This window comes from Pseudonaja textilis, chromosome 12 (genome assembly GCF_049901715.1).
Source record: "Pseudonaja textilis isolate UNSWEBS1 chromosome 12, rPseTex1.2, whole genome shotgun sequence".
Lineage (NCBI taxonomy): Eukaryota > Metazoa > Chordata > Lepidosauria > Squamata > Elapidae > Pseudonaja > Pseudonaja textilis.
In genome coordinates, this window is record NC_142001.1 from 20,320,199 (window position 1) to 20,344,195 (window position 23,997).

General features: G+C 49.3%; 1 protein-coding gene across 1 annotated transcript in view; it reads left to right on the forward strand.

Annotated features, from left to right (window-relative positions):
• The window catches only part of GPC3 (glypican 3), a 78,772-nt gene extending 55,402 nt beyond the window's left edge, over nucleotides 1-23,370 (forward strand). The window contains exons 6-8 of the mRNA XM_026716561.2: nucleotides 1,357-1,477; nucleotides 8,900-9,062; nucleotides 23,073-23,370. Coding sequence (XP_026572346.1) covers nucleotides 1,357-1,477; nucleotides 8,900-9,062; nucleotides 23,073-23,239 — 451 coding nt within the window. The 3' untranslated portion in view covers nucleotides 23,240-23,370. The remainder of the gene's footprint in view (nucleotides 1-1,356; nucleotides 1,478-8,899; nucleotides 9,063-23,072) is intronic.
• Nucleotides 23,371-23,997: the final 627 nt, after the last annotated feature.

Sequence of the window (23,997 nt, forward strand, 5' to 3'; positions counted from 1 at the left end):
TTGTTGATGGACGTGGCAATGTTCTGAAGACAAAAGGTTCGACTTTCTGCATCTTGGGAGTGTTGGAGAAGACATTGGGCAGCTCTCTGGGACATCCAGGAAGAGCTAACAGGAGATGGAATTGAATTGGGGGGTCCTTTCTTTCTCTCCCCAGAGCTGTATGTTTCTTCCCTACGTCGGAGGTTCAAGGGGAAGTTACGGTCCGTCTGGCCTGCTGGCTGGGGAATTCTGGGAGTTGAAATCCACCGAGGGCATCAACCGAATCTCAATCAGGGCTGTTAGATCTGGTCTGCCAACCTCTGGATCACAACCAACTGGCAGCAAATAGACATAAAACATCCACCTCTGGAGAGGCTCATCATTGGATAGTTTATTAGGCCTTTGTAAATAAAACATTGTAAGAACACTTAAGTTCTGAAAAATTATTTTAGATTAAAAAATAATGAAGGATTAAACCATCCAGCCTTTGGTCATTGTTGGATGCTTGAGAAGCAAATTGATTAAAGTTACAATTAGCAAATTACCAAGTAGCTTTTTTCCCCCCCAAACTTTCTTCCTCCTAAGGTCTGTGGAATCCTGCAACTTCAGCAAAGGGAAGTTTTAAGTTAGTGCAAAAGGAAGAAAATTTGCACCCACTGTTTTTCCTCTGCTGCCTGGTTGCTGTTGTTGTTGTTTTGGTAGTTAGCTTGGGGGTGTGCACAAGTGTGATTGTAGCAGGACACTAAAACGTGCCTTTTGCCATGCAACAAGGCAGTGATTCCAGCAGAGGGCACCCAAAGAACAGCTGCCCGGCCTCAAGACCTTAGCTGAGTTCAAAGCTTGCACCCTCCTTCACCCCCATCCCTGTCCCTCCCCCTCCAGGTTTCACCAACACCTTTTCTAGATTCTCCAGGCCTTTTCAAGACTTCGCTGCATTCCTTTCCCCCACCCCATTTCCACCCCCTTCTCTGGTTTCTCCTGCCCTGCCACCCAAGGTCTTCCTTCTCCAAGGTCTGCAGAACCTCACAGCTTCCTCTTGGTCCACCCACGGCTGGGCAGATTGGAGGGACAGGCGGGGAGGCTACGGAGGATGGATTGTGGAGTCCAGCACTGACTTCAGAAGACCGTCCTGGAGTCGAAATACTTTCAGCTCCGCCTAAGGGACACCAAACCTTCCCAGAGTCCCAAGAATCCAGAAAGGATCCAGCGTCAAATCTCAGGAAAGAATCCGGATCGAAGCTGGCAATTTGGCTCCGCTTCAAGCACTCACCTGGGCAGTCCCCGCGGCACCAGGTTCAGGCGAACGCAGAGCGAAATGCGGGGATTGTCTTTGTGCCCTGATTTTTTTTTTTGGGGGGGGTGTTCTTCCCTCTGCAGATACAGCCACCCACCCACAAGGAATGGAGGCCGATCTCAGTCGGGGCAGCATGAAGCGAAGGCCAGGGGTCCCGAGCCGGTCATCAGCCAGATCATTGACAAGCTGAAGCACATAAACCAGGTGTGTGTGGGGTGTGTGGGTGGGTGGGGTTGCTGCCTTCTCCTGGGGGTTGGAGGCGGGGGGTGGGACAGGGGGTTGAGTTGGGGTTACCAAGGCCAGGGAGGAGGGGCTGGGTCGGGCTGGCACATGGGGCTAAGCAGTTATGGGGTGTCCCATGCCGACTGCAGATTAACATGCAATTGAGGTTTGAAACCACTGTTCGTGGTTTAGCATTCTGTAGGTTCGTTTTCCTCCCTCCCTCCCTCAATTTTCTTTCCTTTCCTTCCTCCCTTGTTCCCTCCCTTTTTTCCTCCCCCCCTCCCTCTCTCAATTTCCTTCCCTCCTTCAATTTCCTTCCCTTCCTCCCTCCCTGTATTCCTCTCTCCCTTCCTCCCTCACTTTTCCTCCCTTCCTTCCTTCTTCCCTCCCTCCCTCCCTTCCTTCCTCAATTTCCTTCCCTCCCTTCTTTCCTTCCTTCCCTCCTTCCTTGCCTCTTTCCTTCCTTCCCTCCTTCTCTCCTTTCTTCCTTCCCTCCTTCCTTCCCTCCTTTCCTTCTTCCCTCCCTCCCTCCCTTCCTTCCTCAATTTCCTTCCCTCCTTCCCTCCCTTCTTTCCTTCCCTCCTTCCTTCCTTCCTTCCTCCCTCCTTTCCTTCTTCCCTCCCTCCCTCCCTTCCTCAATTTCCTTCCCTCCCTCCTTTCCTCAATTTCCTTCCCTCCTTCCCTCCCTTCTTTTCTTCCCTCCCTCCTTCCTTCCTTCCCTCCCTCCTTTCCTTCTTCCCTCCCTCCCTCCCTTCCTCAATTTCCTTCCCTCCCTCCCTTCCTCAATTTCCTTCCCTCCCTCCTTCCTCCTTCTTTCCTTCCCTCCTTCCTTCCTTCCCCCCTTTCCTTCTTCCCTCCCTCCTCAATTTCCTTCCCTCCCTCCTCCCTTCCCCCATTAATTCACGGAGGAGATCCCAGTGAAAAAGTCAAAACTAAAACATGTGGGGACCTGGAGAAGACTAGAAGAGATCGAAAGCCACCCGGTTTGACCTGGAATTCGGGGCTTTTTCTGCTGATCTAACCTCTAAATGGTTTTATTAACGATTATGTCCAGCGTAACTCCTGCCTATGAAGGACGAAGCTCTCCAGCTCCAGACCCGCTTGATAATAAGGGGCCGTTGCATGTCTTCCCAAATTCAGAGGGGGAAAAAAAAAACCCTCCCTAATTACCCGCCTTGGAGAAAGCCATTATAATAACCCTGAAAAAGCGATTTGGGGGGAGGGGCGAGGTTTTATTCCTTTATTTCTAAGCGTGAAGAGAGATAAATGGGGCCGGAGAGCGGAGAGGGGGAGATGAGGAGAAGGAGGGGGGCTTAAAGGAGGGAGATCAAACACCCACCCCCCTAATTTGCAATTCATAAGTCATTTCCAGGGGGGGCTTTGCAGAAAAGGCGGAATTGAGAGGAGGGGGCTAGAGGTGAGCTGCTGGGTGGGAAATGCTTCCCCCGCCCCACCCCAGAGGTTACACACAAATTAAACTTGGGAAATATTTCAAGCCCTCCACATTAGGACAGATCTTGGGGCCGGGGGGGGGGCAGCCAAACCCACCCACGTCCTTATTTGCAACCCAGGTCCTTTCCCTTTCCTGGCCTCTTCCGAGGTGCTAGCCTGCCCCTCTTGAATTGCCCCACACTGGAAGCGGAGGATGGGGAAAGCAACCGTGTGAAGAAAAGGAGGGATCTAGCAGTCGTGGGAAGCTGATAAGATGCGGCTCTGCCCAAATTCCAGGTCTGCCTGTCACTTTAATTCATCGTGTGAACTGACGGGACTTTTGTAAGATCCCTTCTTCCAACAACAGCAGCAGCCAGAAAGGCCAATGCAATCCTACATTGCATTAACGGAGGGATTCAATCGAGATCCAGGGAGGTACTAATACCACTCTATAAAGCTTTAGTAAGGCCACACCTAAAGTACTGCGTCCAGTTTTGGTCACCACACTATAAAAAAGACTCTGAGACTCTAGAAAAAGTACAGAAAAGAACAACCAGGATGATGAGGAGACTGGAGGCTAAAATACATGAAGAACGGTTACAGGAACTGGACCTGGACCTGGATAGTCTCTCTCAGAGAAGGACCAGGGGAGACAGGAGAGCAGCCTTCCAATGTTTGAGGGGCTGCCCCAGAGAGGAGGAAGGGGTCGAACTATTTTCCAAGGCACCTTTGAAGGTCAAACAAGGAACAATGGATGGAAACTGAACAAGGAGAGATTCAACCAGGAAATAAGGAGAAACTTTCTGACAGGGTGAACAACCAACCGATGGAACGGAAGTTGCCTTCGGAAGTTGTGGGAGCTTCGTCCCTGGAGGCTTTCAAGAAGAGATTGGACTGCCATTTGTCAGAAATGGTGTAGGGTCTCCCGCTTGGGCGGGGGGGTTGGACTAGATGACCTACAAGGTCCCTTCCAATTCTGTAAATCTGTTATCTGTTAACTTCTGGAATCCTCTAGTCATCCTTGTGCCTTTTGAATGTCACAAACGTTGTATTGTTTTAAGGAGGAGTAAGAGAGGCTGTGAAGAATCGACAGGTTGATGGTGTGAAGGATGAAGGTTGTAACCCATAAGCCTGATCAAGTTTCTGGATTTGTGACCTGGTCCTGAAACGATTCTTCTGCTTACTTGTGTTCTTCTCCTGATGGGTGGAGAGCTGCCCTTCTCTCGAGTCCATACCCTGGCTCTAACCTTGTGGTTTTCAGGTGCTGTGTGCGAAATCTCCCCTTTGGGGTTGATTGTGGCTTGTTAATTACCTTACGGCTTCTCCACACTTTTAACACAAGGGGAATGTGTTGTGTTGGGGAGAGTGAAGATCCGTGAAGTGAGTGAAAAACCTTTGGTCTGAACCCACTCCAGAACCCAATGCAGGCCAAGCTGGATCTTAGGTTCCGATTTTGCATCCAAGGACCCTTTCGGGCCTAGAATGCGGGTGTCTCTCTCTAACTTATCATAGTTAACCTTATTCTGCTTTCCTTCATTCACATGTCAAGCAGCTTCCCTTCTTGCAGCCCAAAGGCTAGTCTCTCCCAAAACCTATCCAAATATCCGTTTATAGCAGACTTATATACCACTTCGTAGTGGTATATAGCCCTCTCTAAGTGGTTTACAAAGTCAGCCTCTTGCCCCCAACAATGTAGGTCCTCATTTTACCCACTCAAAAGGACAGAAGGCTGAGTCAACCTTGAGCTAATGGAAATCAAACTGCTGGCAGTGGGCAGAGTTATCCTGCAATACTGCATTCTAACCACTGGGAAGGAAGGAAGGAAGGAAGGAAGGAAGGAAGGAAGGAAGGAAGGAAGGAAGGAAGGAAGGAAGGAAGGAAGGGCAACAGCAGTAGCACTTATATACCACTTCACAGTGCTTTACAGCTCTCTCTAAGTGGTTTATAGAGTCAGCATGTTGCCCTCAACAATCTGGGTCCTCATTTTACCCACCTCGGAAGGACGAAAGGCTGAGTCCACCTCGAGCCTGGTGAGATCCGAACTGCCAAATTGCAGTCAGCCGGCAGTCAGCAGAAGTATAGCCTGCAGTACTGCGCTCTGACCACTGCACCACTGCAGCTATTAGGTTCCTTGGAAAGGGAAGATCAAGAAGAGAAGGTTGAGCTTCTCCCATCTCGACCGGGAATGAGCTGAGCTGAACTTGGTCTGCAGCTCCAAAATGTTGGGCGGGGGGCTCTGCTTGGTTAAATTTCTATTTCTCTGAGATGGGAAAGCCTGTGGCCTCTGTTGTCCTCCCCCCCCCCCCACAGCCCTCTTTTTGCCAGCTGTCCAGGCAGACTGGCATTTAATCAACACCTTGGCATCCCCTCTTGGATTTCAAAGGGAGCAGGCCTCTCTTTGAGGAGCCCACCACATGTGGGGGGCATTTATCAACCTAACAGGAGTGTGTCAAAAGTAAACAAGAAAAAAGGAAACGGGGGTTGTGCAACACACTGCAGCAATTAACCAAATTTGTTTATTGAGACATCGAGTCATCTCACAGACCGAGGGTTAACCCAGATGGCTTCCACATCACCGCCCTGCTGCCAGGGCTTGTGCAAAAGAGCACATGCCAGATATCCTAACTGGGAAACATGGTTTAAGGCTTTAAGGGTTGTGGGAGCTCAGCAATTACGGCTTGTCCCAGGGGTCTCCAAACTTGGCCACGTTAAGACTTTTGGACTTCAACTCCTGGACTTCCTCAGCCAGCTTGGCTGAGAGTTGAAGTCCACAAGTCTTAAAGTGGCCAAGTTTGGGGACCCCTGGTTTATCCGATCAGTCATGGTCCGAAAAAATACGACGCATGAACTGATCCAGCACGCAACCAAGCAGAGCCTTCCCACGTATGACTGTGTGGTCCCTTTCAGAAGAATTTTTTTTTTTTAAAAAAATCACAATCCCCATGTTCGTTTCCCAGCTCGGGAATTGTGGTAGATGGAGAGACATCCAGTTCTGGCAAATGAGCAAGAAGATGCTAGCCAGAGAAACAACCCTGACCCGTTGCTTTTTTCTCTCCCTCGAGGTCCTCAGACGGAAGGAGGTACACGAAAAAGGACAAGCAACTGAACGGAAGATGAGGGAGGACTCCCATCTTCTCTGGCTTGTTCTCTTCCACCTCTCAACCCTCCCTTCCATCCCTTCTTTTCCCATCCCCCCTTCGATTCTGGGTCTTGTTTCAGCTGGGAAGACCTTTATCAACTTTTCCCAACCTTCTAAGCTTGATTGATGTTCCAAAGTTCTGGAAAAGTATGTGAAGCATCTCCGTTGCAGACCTTGGAATGTCTCCGTTTATTAAATTCCTTTCCCTCATGCAGACTCAATTAAAGGAGACGGTTTCGTGGCTCAAAAGAACGGAAAATCCTAATTCAGAGCTATCTAGCTATCTCTGCCTTGTCTCTGACCAATTTCAACCCAAGTCCTTTTGAAATTCTCCTTCATCACTCAACCATTAAAGTCACCAATGGCTGGTTTTGTTTCATGATTCATGTTTGATGTATGTATGTATGTATGTATGTATGTATGTATGTAAGCAAAAACAACAGTTAATTACAGGTGGGAGGCGGTTGGAAGGGCCTATCACGCTTGCAAGGGCTAAATTGATTAATGATATATAAAGGCATAGATCTCTGTAATGGTAGCTTAATACTCTGACGATGTCAGCAGAGACTGACGAAAGGTTAGTAAGTATAATAAATATAATTTTAGTTCCGGAGATGCGCAAGATGTCTGTTTCTTCTCTTACAAGTATACCTGGAACTCGTGTTTTTAGAATAGTTTGTAATATTGCACTGAGCTGGAATCTTATTTGGGGTGTGGTTGGGTTTTTTTTTTTTTTTTTTTGATGGCTTGTAAACCATGGTGCTTGGATTTGCAACAAAGGTGAACCAGAGCATGTAAACATAGTTAAAAAGTAAGCATAGCAAGATATGTGGACTTTGTCTACGGTGCTCTGTAAGCCATGATTTGGGCTTTGTGTGATAGTGCCTGAGTTCAGCAACATCCAGCAAACCTTGGTTTAAGAAGCGATAGTTTCACAGTGCTGTAAGGGTAGCATGTCGGACATTTCCTGGCCAATTTCTGCCACCCACAATGCCCTCCCCTCAGAGGCCATCTGATAAATGTCACAAATCTGGCATCCCTAAACTCACCTGTCATCTCAGGTAAGCCCAACATCATCTAGATCAGGGGTCTCCAACCTTGGCCACTTTTAGCCTGGCTGGGGGATTCTGGGAGTTGAAGTCGGCCAGACTTAAAAGTGGCCAAGGTTGGAGACCCCCCATCTAGATGTTTGGAGTTGCCGTGTCTCGAAGTAGATTCGGAGAGCGGGAAAGACTTCCGTTCCACCTAAGAGGAGGTCTCCATGTTGATGCGGGGAAAGCTGCGTGTGTGTTCTGTGCGATGACACCCCCCCACACACACAAATCCTGCCGGGACTTGGCCAGTTTGCTTCTAGAGTTGTGTCATCTGCCTGTCCCTCCACCGTTTTGGGGGGGTTTGGCAACGGGAGGAGCGCTCACTTTGCCACTTAAACTCTTGCAGCTGCGTAAACGGTCATTAGGCTGGAACCTGCTTATTGAGCCCTTCGGCCTGCTGATTATGGCTTTCTCCGGGCCCCGCCTCGTCCCACAGAAGGACGCCCAGTCAAAACTGCAGCCAACGCCCCCCCCCCCATGGTCGCAGTTATTTAAAACCAGAGAAGCCATCAGAGGTGGGTCTGTGTGGGAAGAGAGGAATCCAGAGGGTTGTTTCAAAGGAGCTGGGTGTTGCTTGTGGGTCCAGCTCTTGTGTCTACGTAAAAACAGCCAGGGGTTAAAGCACCAAGGCAGAAAGCCGGAGGCGGTGAGTGCTAGTTCTGTCTTATCATGAAAGTCAGCTGGTTGATTTTGGGCCAGTCCTTCTCTCTCTCGGTCCACCCTACCAGTGGTGGGATTCAATTTTTTTTACTAGGGGTTCTGTGCGCGTGGCTTGGCTTGGTGGGTGTGGCAAGGAAAGGATACTGCTAAATCCCCCTTCCCACCCCACTCCACTAACCTGCTTTCCAGCTCCGTTCTCCTGTGCAGGGCAACCAAAGAAGAGCCAGCTGATCAGCTGGGACTTGATGGGAGGCAGAAAATAGATGGGGACAGAACCAGTCAGAGGTGGCCTTGGCTGGTTCTCCAAACTACTCAAAATTTCCACTACCGGTTCTCCAGAACCTGTGCGAACTGGCTGAATACCACCTCTGCATCCGACCTCACAGGGCTGTTGTTATGGGGAAAATAGGAGGAGGAAGTTGTGTGGGATATGTTTGCCGCGTTGAGTTAAAATAATAAAGGCGAGGTACCCAAAAAAATTAAAGAAAAAATAAAATTCTTTCCCTTGGTGCTCTGGGACCTTTTCAGAGAAACATAAATTTAGGAGCATCCTGAACTTCTGACTGGCCTCGGACTAGATAAGTTCTTCTCTGAAGCCATTCCTCCTCCTCCTCCTCCTCCTCCTCCTCCTCCTCCTCCTCCTCCTCCTCCTCCTCCTCCTCCTCCTCCTCTTCATTATTATTATTATATTATATTTTATTTTATTTATACAAACATTCCATCTCTCATTTGAACAGTCTGTCGTCTGAGTATACATACCTTGTGCAATAACCATGATAGTTGATGCATATTCATTGCTTTTACTTTAATGCTCTATTCTTACACATCGTACTAATCTACATCATATATCTAATTCTTCTAAGATTCCCCAACTTAACATTTTTAATTCTTACCTCGTGTTGACTATTTTAATGCTAGTCTTCTTTAGTTTCTAACTTGCCCGTTTATTTCCCAATCATTGATAAAAATGAACCCCGTATCGTATAATATTCAGGTTGTTCTTTCTCTTGGGTTGCTAATGTGAACCTATCCAGTCTAGTGTTTTTCTAAGCCATCCCCTCTTGACTTGTCTACTTCCAGCTGCTCAAAGGCATGTCTGCCTCACGCCGGAAAAACCTGGAGCGCCTTGACGATGAGGAGGGGGCCGAAAGTGGGGACTGTGATGATGAAGATGTCTGCAACGAGGCTGCGGCTTCTGGAGACGGGGAATTGAAAGGGAAGAACCAGTTAAGGTTTTTGGCGGGTAAGGTGGAATCGGAGTTAGGGGACGGGGAGGAGCGGGCGGAGAGCGGCGGGGACAGCCAGGGACACGATTTGCTGGTTCTCCAAACTGTGCAGCATCATAACAACCGGTTCTATAGAACCGGTCCAAACCGGTAGAATTCCACCCCTGGTTATGAGGTGACAGTCAAGATTGAATTGCAGGGAGTTCTGGACTTATGGCCGTGGTTGGGAACCGGAATCTCGACCGTTAAGTCCTCACAGTTGTAAGTTGAAGCACCGCATGACTGGACTTGATTTATAGCCGTTCTTTACGAGGGTCATGAAGCAAGTCACCAGGGTTGCTAAGAGAAACCTGTGGTTGTAAGTGTGACGCAAGGCCTCCGTGGGAAAGAGGGTGGAAGAAGCATGAGGTCAGGAGGCCAGGAAAGAGATAGAACCCAAGCATTTAAGATAAGAATTTGAATTTGTGCTCTTTCCAGCGTATCAGACACGTTTGCAGCTTCTGCGGTGTCAGGAATCTTGATTTTTTTTAAAAAGCCAGATTTTAGTGGCCTGTTTTGGGGGAAGTGTTGGAAAAACACAACTATTTACAATGTCCTGATCAAAAAAGCATAGCAAGAATTTCCAAGAACAGGGTCTGTTTTCCTTTCCTTACTTTCTTTTCCCTTCCCTTCCCTTCCCTCTCTCCTGAACTCTGTCTTTCCTTCCCTAACTTTCCCTTCCCTTTCCTTCTTTTCCCTTCCTTTTTTTCCTTTCCTTCCCTTCCCTCCTGTACTCTGTTTTTCCTTCCCTTTCCTTCCATTCACTCTTTCTTTCTTTCTTTCTTTCTTTCTTTCTTTCTTTCTTTCTTTCTTTCTTTCTTTCTTTCTTTCTTTCTTTCTTTCTTTCTTTCTTCCTTCCTTCCTTCCTTCCTTCCTTCCTTCCTTCCTTCCTTTCTTTCTTTCTTTCTTTCTTTCTCTTTCCTGGCTGGCCTCACACACGGTGAATGTTGGACTACACCTTCCCTTCAGGCTCCAAAGCTCCGGTTGCCCATTTCCCACGACCGAAAGCAACCGAACCTGGAAAGAATCAGTCCTGAGAGCTTTCACGTTGAAAGAGGGGGAAAGAAAAAAAAAGACAGAAAATGTTTCAAATGAGTCCAGATGCTTCCTTCCATCAATTCCCTCCCCTTGATCTGCTCCAATTACCTGGCACTTCATGAGATGGAAGCAGAGAAGGTGCTGCCTGTCAGATTCTTGTGTGCGTGTGCGTGTGTGTGTTGTGTGTGTATGCGCGCACGCACATGCACACTGGCAGTCCTGCACATCCTTATTCCGTAAATCAAACACTCCGATGATGAGGATGATGAAAGACCATGGGGAGAAGCCAGAGCGGGTGTTACCTTCCCTGGCCCGAGAAACCGGGTTCGAAGGAGGAGGCCCCGGTGGGTTTCCTAAGGCCGGTTCTCTACCCAGCCTCCCGAAGACCCAAACAACACAAACTGTGATTTGATCTCATGACAATTTTTTCCTTAATGAGCTGCAGCTGCAGGAAAAAGAGCCAGCCAGCTGGGGGGGGGGGGCAGGGGGGGCGTTGAGCCCCTTTCCGATCGACTTGGATTTCTCAAGCGAAAAGCTTCCCATCGTTCTTCTCTCCCGCAATCCCAGGCCGAGACAAGGGGGCTCCAAGGCCCCTTTGGGGTCCCCGGCGAGAATTTCGGAAAATCTCCTCCCGTCTCGGCTGCTCTGCTCTGAATTAGCAGCCTCCCCTACCTTCAGTTCATTAGCGGGGGGTGGGTGGGGGGAAGAGGGTGGCTGCTGGACTTCGGAGTGGGTTTGGCAGGTGGGCGGAACAACCGTTGCGGTGGCTCCCCCGGAGAACGTGGTTTGTGGAAGGACCCGGTTGGGGCAGAGGTTGGAGGCGCAAGGCTGTCCGCATTATTCTGTGGGTTGTGTAAGGAATCGACCCGAATCGATACAGGGGCCGCCCCACTGGTTAGTCAAGGGAGAGTTTAGAAAGTTCTGTGTGCGAATTTCCACGCTTTTCTTCAGGTGCCTTGGTTGGTTGGGATATTCAGTGGGAGGAAGGAAGGAAGGAAGGAGGGAAGGAAGGAAAGAGGGAGGGAAGGAAGGAAAGAAGGAAGGAGGGAGGGAAGGAAGGAAGGAAGGGAAGAAGGAAGGAAGAGGAAGGAAGGAAAGAAGGGAGGGGAGGGAGGACGAGGAGGGAGGGAGGGAGAAGGGTGAATGAGAGAATGGAAGGATTCTAGTCCTCATTGCTCTAAGCAAAAGGACTGATGCGGGAGAGAGAGAAGAAGAAGAGAAGAGAAGAGAAAACAAGGGGTTAAGGCACGTTCTCAGCACAGTTCAGCATTTGCAAGCTACCAATTTATATGTTGCAAATTTCAGGGCAGTGGACAACAAAACAAACACTCAACACCAATTAAAAATGGATTTACAGCTGGGTAGGCAGACCCAGAAGATGAGGCCAAAAATAAGACATTCCTGGGGCCTAATTAAAATCTAACCGAGCCTCCTTGGCCAGGCAATTCTACCCTGGAGGTGTCTTGGCCCCAGGTGCCTTTTTCCCAGCCGCCCCCTCCTGGCCTCCCTGGGTGGTGATGGGGAGAGGAACAGCCCCTCCGCTGCTAAGAAACAGAATGGAATGAATGAGCTGGAATGGGGCCTTGAAGGTCCTCTAGTCCAGCCCAAGACGAGGGGCTTCTGTTGGGGCGCGGGGACCAAACCACGGAACAGATGATCTTCAGTAGAGAAGAACCCTAAAACAGATACTTCTTGCAAGGAGCGAAATAAAGAAACGTGCAGGCCGCAGCCCTTAGTCGGTGCCTATTTGTTGAGGGGAGGGAAGGAATCAAGCCGGAAATCCTGAATTAACTCAATGACTGCAGCATTGTTTCCGTCCCTGCCTACCAGGGAGCAAATTTCCAGGCAGACTTTTTAGCCTGTCGGAAGGGACTGTGTTGTTTTTAGCCAATGCCGGTCCAGGGTGGTTCTTCAGTAGTAAGTTGGGTTGGGTCACTCGTCCCCGGTTGTGTGAATTAGGTTCGATGTCAAATCTGGAGGGGCTGTGTATGTGTGTGTGTGTGTGTGGCTGCTTACAATCAGGATACTCGTCCTGTTTTGGTCTGGAGACACAGCAGTGGCCTGAAAAGACAGGCAGGCGGTTTGTGGTGGGAGGGGGAGGAGGGGGAGGAGGAAGAACAAAAGGAAGAAGCAAGGAGGAGGAGACGGAAGAAGAGATGGAGGAGAGGAGCAGGAGGAGGAGAGGAGAAGAGGAGGAGAGGAGGAGGAGAAAGAAGAAGAGGAGAGGAAGAGAAAGAGGAGGAAGAAGAAGAGGAGGAGGAGGAAGGAAGAAGAAGAGATGGAGGAGACGAGCAGGAGGAGGAAAAGGAAGGAGAGGAGAAGGAGGAGAGGAGAAGGAAGGAGAGAGGAAGGAAGGAAGAGGAGGAGGAGGAGGAGAGGAAGAGGAGGAAGAAGAAGAGGAAGAGAAGGAAGAAGAGATGGAGGAGAGGAAGAAGAGAAGGAAAAAGGAGAAAGGGAACAGGAGGAGAGGGAGAAGGGAGAAGAGGAGGAGAAGGAGAAGAGGAGAAGGAAGAAGAGGACAGGAGGAAGAAGAGGAGGAGGAAGAGGCGGAGGAGAGGAGCAGGAGGAGAAAAAGGAGAAGGAAGAAGAGAAGGAGAAGGAGAGGAAGAAAAGAAGGAAAAAGGAGGAAGAGAACAGGAGGAGAGGGAGAAGGAAGAAGAGGAGGAGACCTTCCTTATTTCCAAAAGTTTTCAGTGCCGAGAGTTGTTGACTTCTGCTCAGTGGTCCATCTGCACAGGATGCCCGTCAGGTGGGTGGGTGGGAGGGTGGGTGAGAAGGGCCTCGCCTCTCCCCTTCCTCTTCTCAACTTCCCTGCCAGCAACTCCTGTTCCCACAGCTATACTTTCGCTCTGTCAAATGGAAAGCGGCGCCTCCTCCACCCCCCCGAAACACGTGTAGCTGGCTGGGTTCCACTTCCTGCTTTTACGCCCTCAAAGGAGAGGCTTCCCCATCCGGGACTCTCGCAAGGGAAGCTGCCGGGTTTCGCCCTCCCTGATGGCGAGTCGTGCTGACCGGGGGAGGGGGCACAGCCTCCCCCCACTGGGGCCGGGTCCAAGAGCATCTCATAAGCGGCGCCTCCATTTCCACCCTTAGTTAGAAGGAACGAAAAGGAGACGAGGCGGAAGAGAAATGCTGCACAGGCAGCCCTCAACTCGCCACCGCTTGCTCACCAACTGTTCCGACTTCCCAAAAGTTATTTACAGCCCACTTTCAATGTTCTGAGAGCTGTCACAGGATCCCCATTTGGAGTGTTGGCAACCCACAACTCACATTTGCAGCTGTTTTTACAGCTTCTTGCAGTCACATAGCCACGGTTTTGTGATGTTGTTGAGCAAAAACTGGCGTTTGTTTCTGGCTTTCGGCAAAAAAAACCCCACCCCCTATCCGTTGAGTACAGTGGATTCTCTTAGTGACCAAGGTGTCTGCGTAAGGAGCGCCACCAAAGTAAAATAACGTGGCGTGGCCCTGTGGTGACCTGCTTAACAACTGGCATGACTTACTGCCATAATTCTGGGCTCTGTTACTGTCCAAAGTTGAGGACGATGGCCTGTCCTATCAGACCCATAACTATCCTCCGTACGGTGATTTATTTTTTATTTTTTTAAGGATAGTTTTTAAAATTGCTTGTAAAGGTTTGATTCAAAACAATCCCTGGACAGACTTAAAGTGTTTGCTTGACTGGTTTTTGCTGCTGAATGCCTCTGCGTGGCTTGAGAGCTGTCATGCCCTTGTTGGAATCTGATTCGGAGGGGGAGGCTGAGCATCTGACAGGGAGTGGGAGTGGGGCTCTGGTGGCTGTGGAGGAAACTGGGGGAGTCATTGATTTATTGTGAGTGTTGGCTGGCTGTCATGGCTCCGACAATCCACTTCCATTTGAATCGCGCATCTCTCAGAGTTTAAAAACATCATTAGGAGGGAACATGTCGGCCTTACCTGGGTGCAGCCAACACCGAGGCACATCATTCCTTTCACTCTTGACTCTGGTCTTCCCCCAACCCCTGGATGTATATTCTCCAATGGGACACATCCATAGCCAAGAGTCCTCAATCATGCTCTCCGGTAATAATCTTGCGCGCCAGAAGCTTCGGCTGCCTTGCAATTATCTAAGGTATGCATTGTTCCCTCCGCTCCCTTTCTGCTGACAACTCCAGAAGACAAGAGGAATATTTTTGAGTCGACACAGGACTGTTTCCGGCTTCCAGAGGGCCTCCAGAGCCCAGGGAAGGCCGCTTTCGACCTCCCAGAGGCCCGAGGGAAGCCTCCGGACTCTGGGTAAGGCGAAAAATGGTCCTCCTGCAAGTTCCGGTACGCCACGCCCAGCATGGCCACGCCCACCCAGCAACTGGGCAGCGAACCGGTTGCTGGGTTTTTTGAATCCCGCTCCTGCCTCTGTCTCATCCGCTAGGAGAAACTCCTGTTTGTTTGTCTTACTCTCTTATTTATACATCCTCTTATGTAGATATATTGACAAATTCTGTTATTTCAACTCTTTATTTCTGCTCTGTTGCTTTTTGCCTTTTCCAAAATGTAAAAAATGGGGAAATGCTGCAAGAATAGCCCGCATTTTGAGGATTTTGAGCCTCGGCTCAGCTCTTCCCAACTCCTCCGGATAGGCTGAACTACAGTGACTATATTCCACTGCTGGCTTGGAATAATGGCAGCCTGAAGAGTTCCCCCTCCCTTGATTCTGCCCCCCCACCCACCTTCCTTGCTCCTGTGCCCTACCTGTGCCAATCCCCTCACTTGCGGCCTCCACCTGGTCCCTATTTCAGGACTGGGAGGGTCAGGCGTGAAGAAACTGCTCTGTCCAGCAGCTGTTCTTGAAGGATATTTTTTGGGACGAGGGGCAGGAGGTGTTTTTTTTCCTGTTTCTATTTGCAGTTCCCTCAAGCGGCCCGGTGGGACGTGAGCAGCAATTTTGGGGAAGTTAGTAATATCCTTCCCGCACCGTCATTTGGGGTTTCACTCTAAGCGGCTTCAGGTGCACTTGGTTTGCTTCTCCAGACAGTCCTGGATTTTAGTCCTGGGTGGCTGGTCAGAGGACGTTCAGGGGACCCTCAGCCCTGCTCAAAAGTCCACAGTTAAGCCATGGAAGATTTTGTCATGTTGCTCTCCTCCCGTTTTCATGTGTGTGTGTGTGTGTGTGTGTGTGTGTGTGTGTGTGTCAGACTTAGGAAGACAAAAATCCTTCCCACCTCACTGCTCTGAGCTAATTAGTCATTGCTGAAGCTGGTCATACTATTACTGCTTCTCTGTGGATTTTCATTCTCATTACCCCCAAAAGGGTTTTTTTTTAAAAAAAAAACCACTATTGCTTTCATTCTGATTTAAGATTCTCACTCCCAGAAAACTTACTTTTTTGTTTTTACTTTTGCTTTTATCCTGATTAAAAGACTTATTACAGAAAAAAAAATCCCAAACTGCTTTATAATAATCGTAAAAACTTTCTAAAACGAATGCAGGCTAAAACACACTCTGCCTGCCTGCCTATCTCCTATCTAACTGTCTGTCTGTCTGTCTGTCTATTTCTATCTGTCTATTTATCTATCTCTATCCATCCATCCATCCCTCTATCTCTGTCTCCCTCCTTCTATCATTCAACTATCTGTCATCTATTTGTCTATCCTCTATCCATCCATCCATCCATTTTTCTCTCGGTCTCTCTATTATCTATCTATCTATCTATCTATCTATCTATCTATCTATCTATCTATCTATCTATCTATCTACCTACCTATCTATTATCCATCTATCTATCTATCATCTCTATCATCTCATCTGTCATCTATCCCATATCTATCTATCTATCTATCTATCTATCTATCTATCTATCTATCTATCTATCTATCTATCTTCATATAAACAGTATATTGAAATATATATTGCTATATTTTGATATAGTAAACCAGATGGTCTGCAAATCTGGCTTAGTGTCGCATCCCTTTGCGTTCTGGGGGTCTTGCATCTCTCACGGGGTTTGCGGTGGTTCCTGCTCACAAGTGCTAATGGCCGAACTCAAAGTTGGGGGCTCAGTCGAACTGCAAAGCTTCTTGCCTCTTCCACGCCGACAATCTCCGGCCTTCCTTCTTCCCAAATAAGAACACAATCAGGACATCACATCCTTTTTATGAAAAAGGAAATCTTGATCTGGAAGCTCTCCTGGGAGGAACAAGCACAGCTGCTTAAGGCTCGTCATCCCTGGCCAGGTGTTTCGGGAGAGAGAAATCCCAGCCTTTCATGCCAAGCGGGACTTCCTGGCGGAACAGAACAAAACCTGGCTTTCCTCCCAAAGGGCAAGTCTTGGCCTTGTTTCCTCCGTCTCCATTTATGGTCCTTTCTCTCCTGTCCTCCAGCTTTCAGGCTGAGACCTTCCCAGGTGTGGGAGCTTTGCTATGTCTGAAAATTCACCTTAACCACAGGTGGAGGCTCCAAGCCAAAGATTTACCTGAGGAATCCTCCTGCCGTTCCTCAAGACGACCCCTGTCCTTCTCACCCTCTTTCCCTGCCTTTCTGAAGACCCTCCCCAGGTGCAGATGGGGGAGAAGGGGAGAAAACTTCCTTTGCATCCTCCCCACCCCGCCCCTCCCAAAACGAGAAGAACAAGCATGGAAGATCTGGGTCTTTGGGCTTTCCTTCTCCTTGTGTCCTGTTTGGTCATCCTAGGCACCAGCAAGTCCCAACCTTGAAAGAAACCCATCTAGAAGTGGGTTCCTCTGCAAGCCCCATCTCTACAATCCGGCCTACGCGTGCAGGAAGTCCTCAACTTATGTCCACGGGACCCAAATTTCCATTGCTAAGCGAGACAGTCGTTAAGTGAGCCACGTCGGATTTTACAGATGGGTTTTTTTTGCCCAACTATTTCCTGGGGCCAAGCGTGACCTTGAACTTGGTCGTCCCTGGTCTAGCACCTGATTGTCTTTTGGATGCTTTTTGGCGGTACGGATGGGTTCCTAAGAAGGCGCGGAACAAGTGTCCCTACGGCGGCCGGTTCCCAAATGAGCATTTTGCGAGCGCCTTGTCCTTCACCGTGGCCGGGGAGCGGTATTTTTAAAGGAAGGGGCAGCATGTTAAACAGAATGAAATTCTGAAGCAAGATCATTGCTAAGACGAGAATACAACGCCACCGTTGCTTCCCTTTTCACGCACCGCATAACGGGTCCATTACGTGCCGCCTCTGCCTGTTGGAAGGGCCTTTTCACGCAGAGCCCAGGCGTGGCTGTGCTAGGCCTCTCCCTCTTCTTTGCCTCCTCGCTTGGGAGAAGAAGAAAAAAAAAACGCACCTTGTTATATTTGGGTTTTGAAATAACAGCCGCCGAGGAATGGCTAAGCCCCTTTCATCCAAGGAATCTCTATACGCGATTTCACTGGTCAAAGTTTGTGTTGGCTGCAGCAACATCTCCACGAAGGAGTTAGGTAAGAGTGAAAACCAAGATTGTGCCAGGCATCAAAAGGCTCTTTTTTTCTTTTTCTTCCTTTTTTTTTTTCTTTTTCCAAAGGCCATTAAGAAATTCCAGATGACGAAGGGCTTGGAATGGGGGACATTGAAATGAGCTGGGCTAATTTGGAGCATTCAAGGCGATGACAGTGAGAAAGGGAGCCTTCAAATGGACCCCCGAGAAATTCCCAGACTGAAAAACTGAAAGATTGCATTGGTTAAGGTGCATCTACTTTAAAAACAAACCAAACAAACAAACAAAAACCAAGGAAAGGAAGGAATATTATTTGGAGACGCACCAATGCGGCCTTGAAAGAAATTGTTTCATATACCGTAGTAAGTCCCAAACAGATTTAATGCCCAGAGTGATTTTCTTCCTTTTCACTGGGGGTTTTCAAACGAAAGCTGGCAATATCGAACATGGTAGAATGACTCCTGTAGGGGGTTGGACTTGATGGCCTCTTAGGTCCCTTCTTCCAACACTGTGATTCTAGGATGTGATCACAAGACACTCTCGACTTCCTGCCGTCAAAATGAAATCCTTGGAATTGTTATGCAGCTGTTCCTGGGTGTATTTCCCACCCCCCCACCCCCCCTTTCCAGTTCTTTGTTCTTTTGTGCATTGTTTAGCCCTTGTCCCACCTGGATTTTAAGATTCAAGATTCCTTTGCAGCTTTAAAAGCTATTATTTGTTAATATTAACCTTGTTTATAAGAGGCTGGTTTTGTTCCAAACAGCGTACGTAGAACAAAGGATTATAAGGTTTTCGGTCTTTAGCGTCATGTCCTTAAAAATAAGAAGAAAGGAAACGTGGTGTGCAATTATAATGTGCCTAAAATAATGTGGGAATTCAGTTGCACACCTTTTGCGCCATGCAATCTTTGTATTATGGAGTGATTTTAATCCTGTAACTCTCAGTTTAATTAGAAAGCGAGTCGTGCAGTTAAGTGGTGTCCTCCAGTCAGGCTGAGCCGCGCTTCCTAACTTCTAGCTCATGAGCCGGGAGCGATGGGAGGTGTGGTCCAAACACCTGGATGGCCCTTGTTGGAAAAGCTACCTTCCCTCTCTAAAACAGCGGTTAAGTTACACAGCACGCTCTCTTCAGGGTTAAACTCAAATTTAGATATCTGTAGGCTTTCGGGTGATTGGCTCTGAAGATCAAGGCGAAGTGAATTTGTCCTTTTTTTCCTCCCCTTTTCCATGGATTTTACTCCATCTTATCTTTGCTCTCCTTCTTCAGCTTTTTTAAAAAATTGCACAAGAACCAGGGCATCCTTTGGCCTCGCCAGTGCCCGGTTCCCACCCGCTGGAACCTACCTAAAGTCAACAAGCCCATCTGGCCACGCAGAGCTATGTTTGTACCAGTGGTTGGATTCAAACATTTTTACTACTGGTTCTGTGGGCTTGGCTTGGTGGGTGTGATATGGCTCGGTGGGACGTGGCAGGGGAAGGATACTGTAAAACAGAGGTCTCCAAATTTGCTAAGTTTAAGACTTGTGGACTTCAACTCCCAGAATTCTCCAGCCAGCTGTGCTTCTGGGAGAATTCTGGGAGTTGAAGTCCACAAGTCTTAAAAGTTGCCAAGTTTGGGGACCCCTGCTGTAAAATCCCCATTCATTCCCCACCTCCACCGACCTGCTTTCCAGCTCCGTTCTCCTGTGCAGGGCAACCAAAGAAGACCCAGCTGATCAGCTGGGACTCAGGAGGCAGAGAATAGATGGGGCGGGGCCAGTCAGAGGCGGTATTTGCCAGTTCTCCGAACGGCTCCAAATTTCTGCTACCGGTTCTCCAGAACTGGTCAGAACCGGCTGGATACCACCTCTGGTTTGCACCTGGGATTGTTTGCAAAAACAGCAGGGCCGAATTTTTTGCGGGGTGGGGGATGGAAAGGCCGAAATGCAGGCGGATCTCCTGGAAATAAGCAGGCGGCAGAACTTCAGGGTGGCTTTGCCAGGAAGCGGCAGTGAGGAAGGGAGCAGGAGTGGGCGCCCGATGCCTCCCTTCACCATGGCAATCTCTCTTGCGGCTGTTCCTTCTCAGCAGGGTCTTGGACACAGAGCGAGTTTGGGGGGAGGCGCCCAGCACAGCCTGTTCCCGCAGAAGAGAAGCGGAGTCTGTGTTGCAAAGAAAGCAGAATTCCTGTGGCCAAATGTTGGGGCCTGGCAGGGTTTCCCTGGTAGGCCACCAGCTTCTGAAGGCCAAGGAGGGATGTTCGAGATGAATAGATCGGTCTACTACTCAAAGGAAATTAATCCTCCTTATTGTGCATCTCCGGGGGCCCTTGCGAAACGGGAAGGGGGCCCCTTCCTGTTTTCTAGCACTGGCCAGTGGTGTGTTAACCAAGAGGCGGATTAAGCACTTGCTTAGGGCACCAGGCCCAAAGGGGGCACCACAAATACGGCTTCGTTGGTACAGTATGGACAAGGGAGGTGGGCACCAAGATTTGTCAGTGCTGAGGGCACAGTTGGCCTTAATCCGCCACTGCCGCCGGCCTCCTTCATTCTGGATGAAGTGGACTGTCCTGCCCCTGTCGGAGTCTGAATCCGAGGAGGAAGACACACGGTTGACAGAGAGTGGGAGTGTGGCTCCGCTGGCTGTAGGAGAAGCTGAGGAAGGGCAAAGTCCAGCTGGGCAGAGCAGGGGAGAGGTACAACAAGGGAGAGGGAATTCAGAGGAAGACCCTGCCCCACCCCCCTCTTCATCCTAGGGCATGCAGGGAAAAACAGAGAAGGGAGCAATATAGGTTGCATGGCCGAGGGTCTTGCATCCGATGCAGAGATGGGGCCAGGGCCATCCGTGAGTGGGGTGCCGACTCCGGAGCCTCCAGAATCTGACAGCAGCGAGGCAGAGGAACAAGGGGAGCCTGTTCCCAGTGCGTGTACGAGCAGAGCTGCTAGAAGGCAAGAGCAGCTGAGACAAAAGGGGCGACTCGGGAGGTGATTGCCCCTTCCCTAAGGTATAAAGGAAAGGCAAAGGTAGAGAAACCTTTGCAGGAAGCAAAGTCATTCACTCTCTTCAGATTAAACCTCGAAGCTCTGTGTGGATTTTGTACTTCGGTTGGTTTTTTAATAGTTCATTTGGCACTTTAGTTGCTGGCAGCCATTCAAAGGAGAGAAAGGTGGGTGCTTATCTCGAGGAACTGTTTGGGACTCATTACCGGCTGGGAATGAACATAATTCCTAGCGTTGAAATAAAAAAAGAGTTGTTTGGACTAAGCGTGGGCTTAATTACAGTCTCAGGAAGCCTTGGTCAGAACACCTCCTTTGGTTCAGATGAAGGACCTCTTGATCCAAAAGGGACTTTGAAAGGCAGTGAATGGTGGATCTTTGCCGGATTGGAGAATCCCTTGGAGGAAGCAACTGTGACAGTGGCATTTCCAACCTGGAAGTCTCATTCTCTGAATCTAAACCACCGGATCCCTGTTGGGTGCAGTTCCAATGGATGTTTGGCTCTCAAGCGTTGGACTTCCAGGAGCGTCCAGGAGCAAAGACAGCTCGGAAGGGCTTCTCTCTGACAAACATCTGTGGAGGCAGAACTCAAGCGGCCTTTTCACGGGGGAATGTGCTCCCCTCTTCGTTTGTTGACATGGAAATGGAAGAAACACATTTGCAGGTTTACAGCTTCAATAGCTCTCATTCCTCTTGCATGTCCGAGCAAGCACGCAAGACTTTGGGTGTGTGTCACGCTGCCGTACGAAAAAAGGGAAAGGAAAAAAACGCAGACGGGGTATCTCAGCAACTCAACACTCCCTGGTGGCTTTTTACCACCCGCCCCATCCCCCCAAAAAGAAAGGAAATCCCCCCCCCAAAAAAAATCTCCTTGAAGCCCCACCTTCCTCGTGCTTGGCAGGGGCAGAGGGAAGGGAAAACACCACCTGATCCGGGCCACCGAGGAGCAGAGCTAATGATTTACTCCTTGTGTCAGCCGATTCTCTAATCTGGGGCACAAAAGGCGGGTCTGGGAAGGGGAGGCTGGGAGCACGGATTTGCCCTCCCCCTCCTGCCCCGTCTTTGGAAAGAGGCTCTTTCTCTTGGGACTAGCCTGGTTGGGCTTCAGGGTCCACGTCGACGTTGCCAGCAAGAGCTACGGAGGAGATCTGGTGGGGTTGATGGGTTAATAGCAGGACAGATTCGTTGGCTTACTAGCAGGGAGGATTCCACCAGGCTCTGTAGCAGGGGCCTGCAAACAGCTTGAAGGCTTGTGGACTTCAACTCCCCGAATTCCTCCTCCAGTCATGTTAGCTCAGGAATTCGGGGAGCTGAATTCCACAAGTCTTAAACTTGCCAAGTTTGAAGACCTTTGCCCTGTAGCAATGGGGGGAAGCTGCTTGTCTCTTGAAAGGAGCTCCGTGCACACCTGAGCAAAGGTGTGCCCAGCAGAAAAGTTTGTCTTTTTCCATTCTTCTCTCTCCACCCTGACCTCATTGTCCACTGGAGCCTGTCTATAGAACCGAAGCCTGCACAGGTGTACAAAAAGGGATGCGGTGGCTCAGTGGCTGAGCTTGTCGATCAGAAAGGTCGGCAGTTCGGTGGTTCGAATCCCTAGCGCTGCGTAACGGAGTGAGCTCCCGTTCCTTGTCCCAGCTTCTGCCAACCTAGCAGTTCGAAAGCATGTAAAAAATGCGAGTAGAAAAACAGGGACCCCTTTGGTGGGAAGGGAACAGCGTTCCTCCGTGCTTAGAATGTTAACAACCGGTTCGAGCGAATAGGTGTGAATGGGTAGAATCCCACCCTGACCACGAGGAGAATTTTTGAACCTCCCCCCTGTACGCTGTTTCACTTCCACCTGTAACGAGACCCAATACGGTGGTATCACCTGTGAACGTAATGATCACAGTGGATGGGCCAGACGATACACAGTCCTGTCCATAAAGCAGAATTATCTCATCTGGTTGTGTTTCCTGAGGGGTCTATTGAGGAAGGCTTGGCTGGTGGTACTTTTCCAGACCAACCATTTTATTAAAAGGCCTCAAATGTTCCTAAGCTCTATCACAGTGGTGGCTAAACTTTTTGGGCTCCGGTGCCAAAAATTGTGCACGTGCTTGCACGCTCGTGCTCGTGTGCCAGTACCCAGAAGGCAATGTGCACCCCTATGCCCCTATGGATGTGTGCGCAATGCCCCCACCCCCTGCCGCCCCCTCACAGCTGATTTTCAGCCAGTTTGGGGCCTTTTTCGGCCTCCCAAAGGCTTGAGGAAAGCTTCCGCAGGGTCCTGCAAGCTTTGCAGGCTGAAAACTAGCCCCGTTTTGTCACTTCCTGTTTTTCCGAAAATATTGGAAGTGACGAAACGGGGCTAGTTTTCGGCCTACAAAACTTGCAGAAGTCTGCAGAAGCTTTCCTCAAACCTTTGGGAGCCCGAACAAGGCCTCAAATCAGCCAAAAATCAGCCGTGAGGCGCGTACATACGCAGTGAGGTAAGTTTGCCTGCAGCTCGCGTGCTGGCACAAATGCCATAGGTTCGCCATCACGCTTTCCTCCTTCGTTACCTTCTCTCTTTCTCCTTTCCTTCCTTCTAGAGCTTGCGTACGACCTGGACAGCGAAGGGACCCCTTCAAACAGGCAGTTCGTGAACCCACAGAGCAAAGAGGCAACAGGTCAAAACCTCAGCGCCAAGGACCCAGCGCTGAATTTTCCACTCGTGAGCGCCCTCCTAACATGGTGGCTTTTCCTGATGGCCAAATGACTTGAACTGACCCCTGGCCACGATCTGGCCATGATCCATGAAAATGCCCAGCTGAATCTTTCTGGCCCTTCAGAAGCACTCGGAAAGAACAACTTCAGAAAAGGGGCTTAATATTTTTCATTTTTAAAAATTAGAAAACAAAAAGAAAACATTTCTTAAAGCAATTCATTTGAGGTCTGGCCCCCAAGACCCCAGTGCTTGTATTTTGAAGAATTCTCATTCAGTTATTATGATGGGGTTAAAAAATAATACTCGGCTTGTATCACCTGTGAATTTTGTAAAAAAAACAAAAAAAAACCACGTTTTCTTCCCCGTCCCCCTTTTGTCATCCCCCAGAACGACAAAAGCGCACAGCATCCTCAGTGGGATGAGCCAAGTTACTGGATGAAAGGCCATCGGACAACTTTTTAAAATACACTTTGGTTTGAGATAACAGACAGATAACAGATAATCAGAGTTGGAAGGGACCTTGTAGGTCATCTAGTCCAACCCCCTGCCCAAGCTGGAGACCCTACACCATTTCTAACAGATGGTACTCCAGTCTCTTCTTGAAAGACTCAAGTGATGAAGATCACACAACTTCCAAGGGCAACTTCTGTTCCATGGGTTGATTGTTTCTCACTGTCAGAAAATTTCTCCTTATTTCTAGGTTGAATCTCTCCTTGTTCACTTTCCATCCATTATTCCTTGTCTGGCCTTCGGGGGCTTTGGAAAATAGCTTGACCCCCTCGTCTCTGGGGCAGCCCCTCAAATATTGG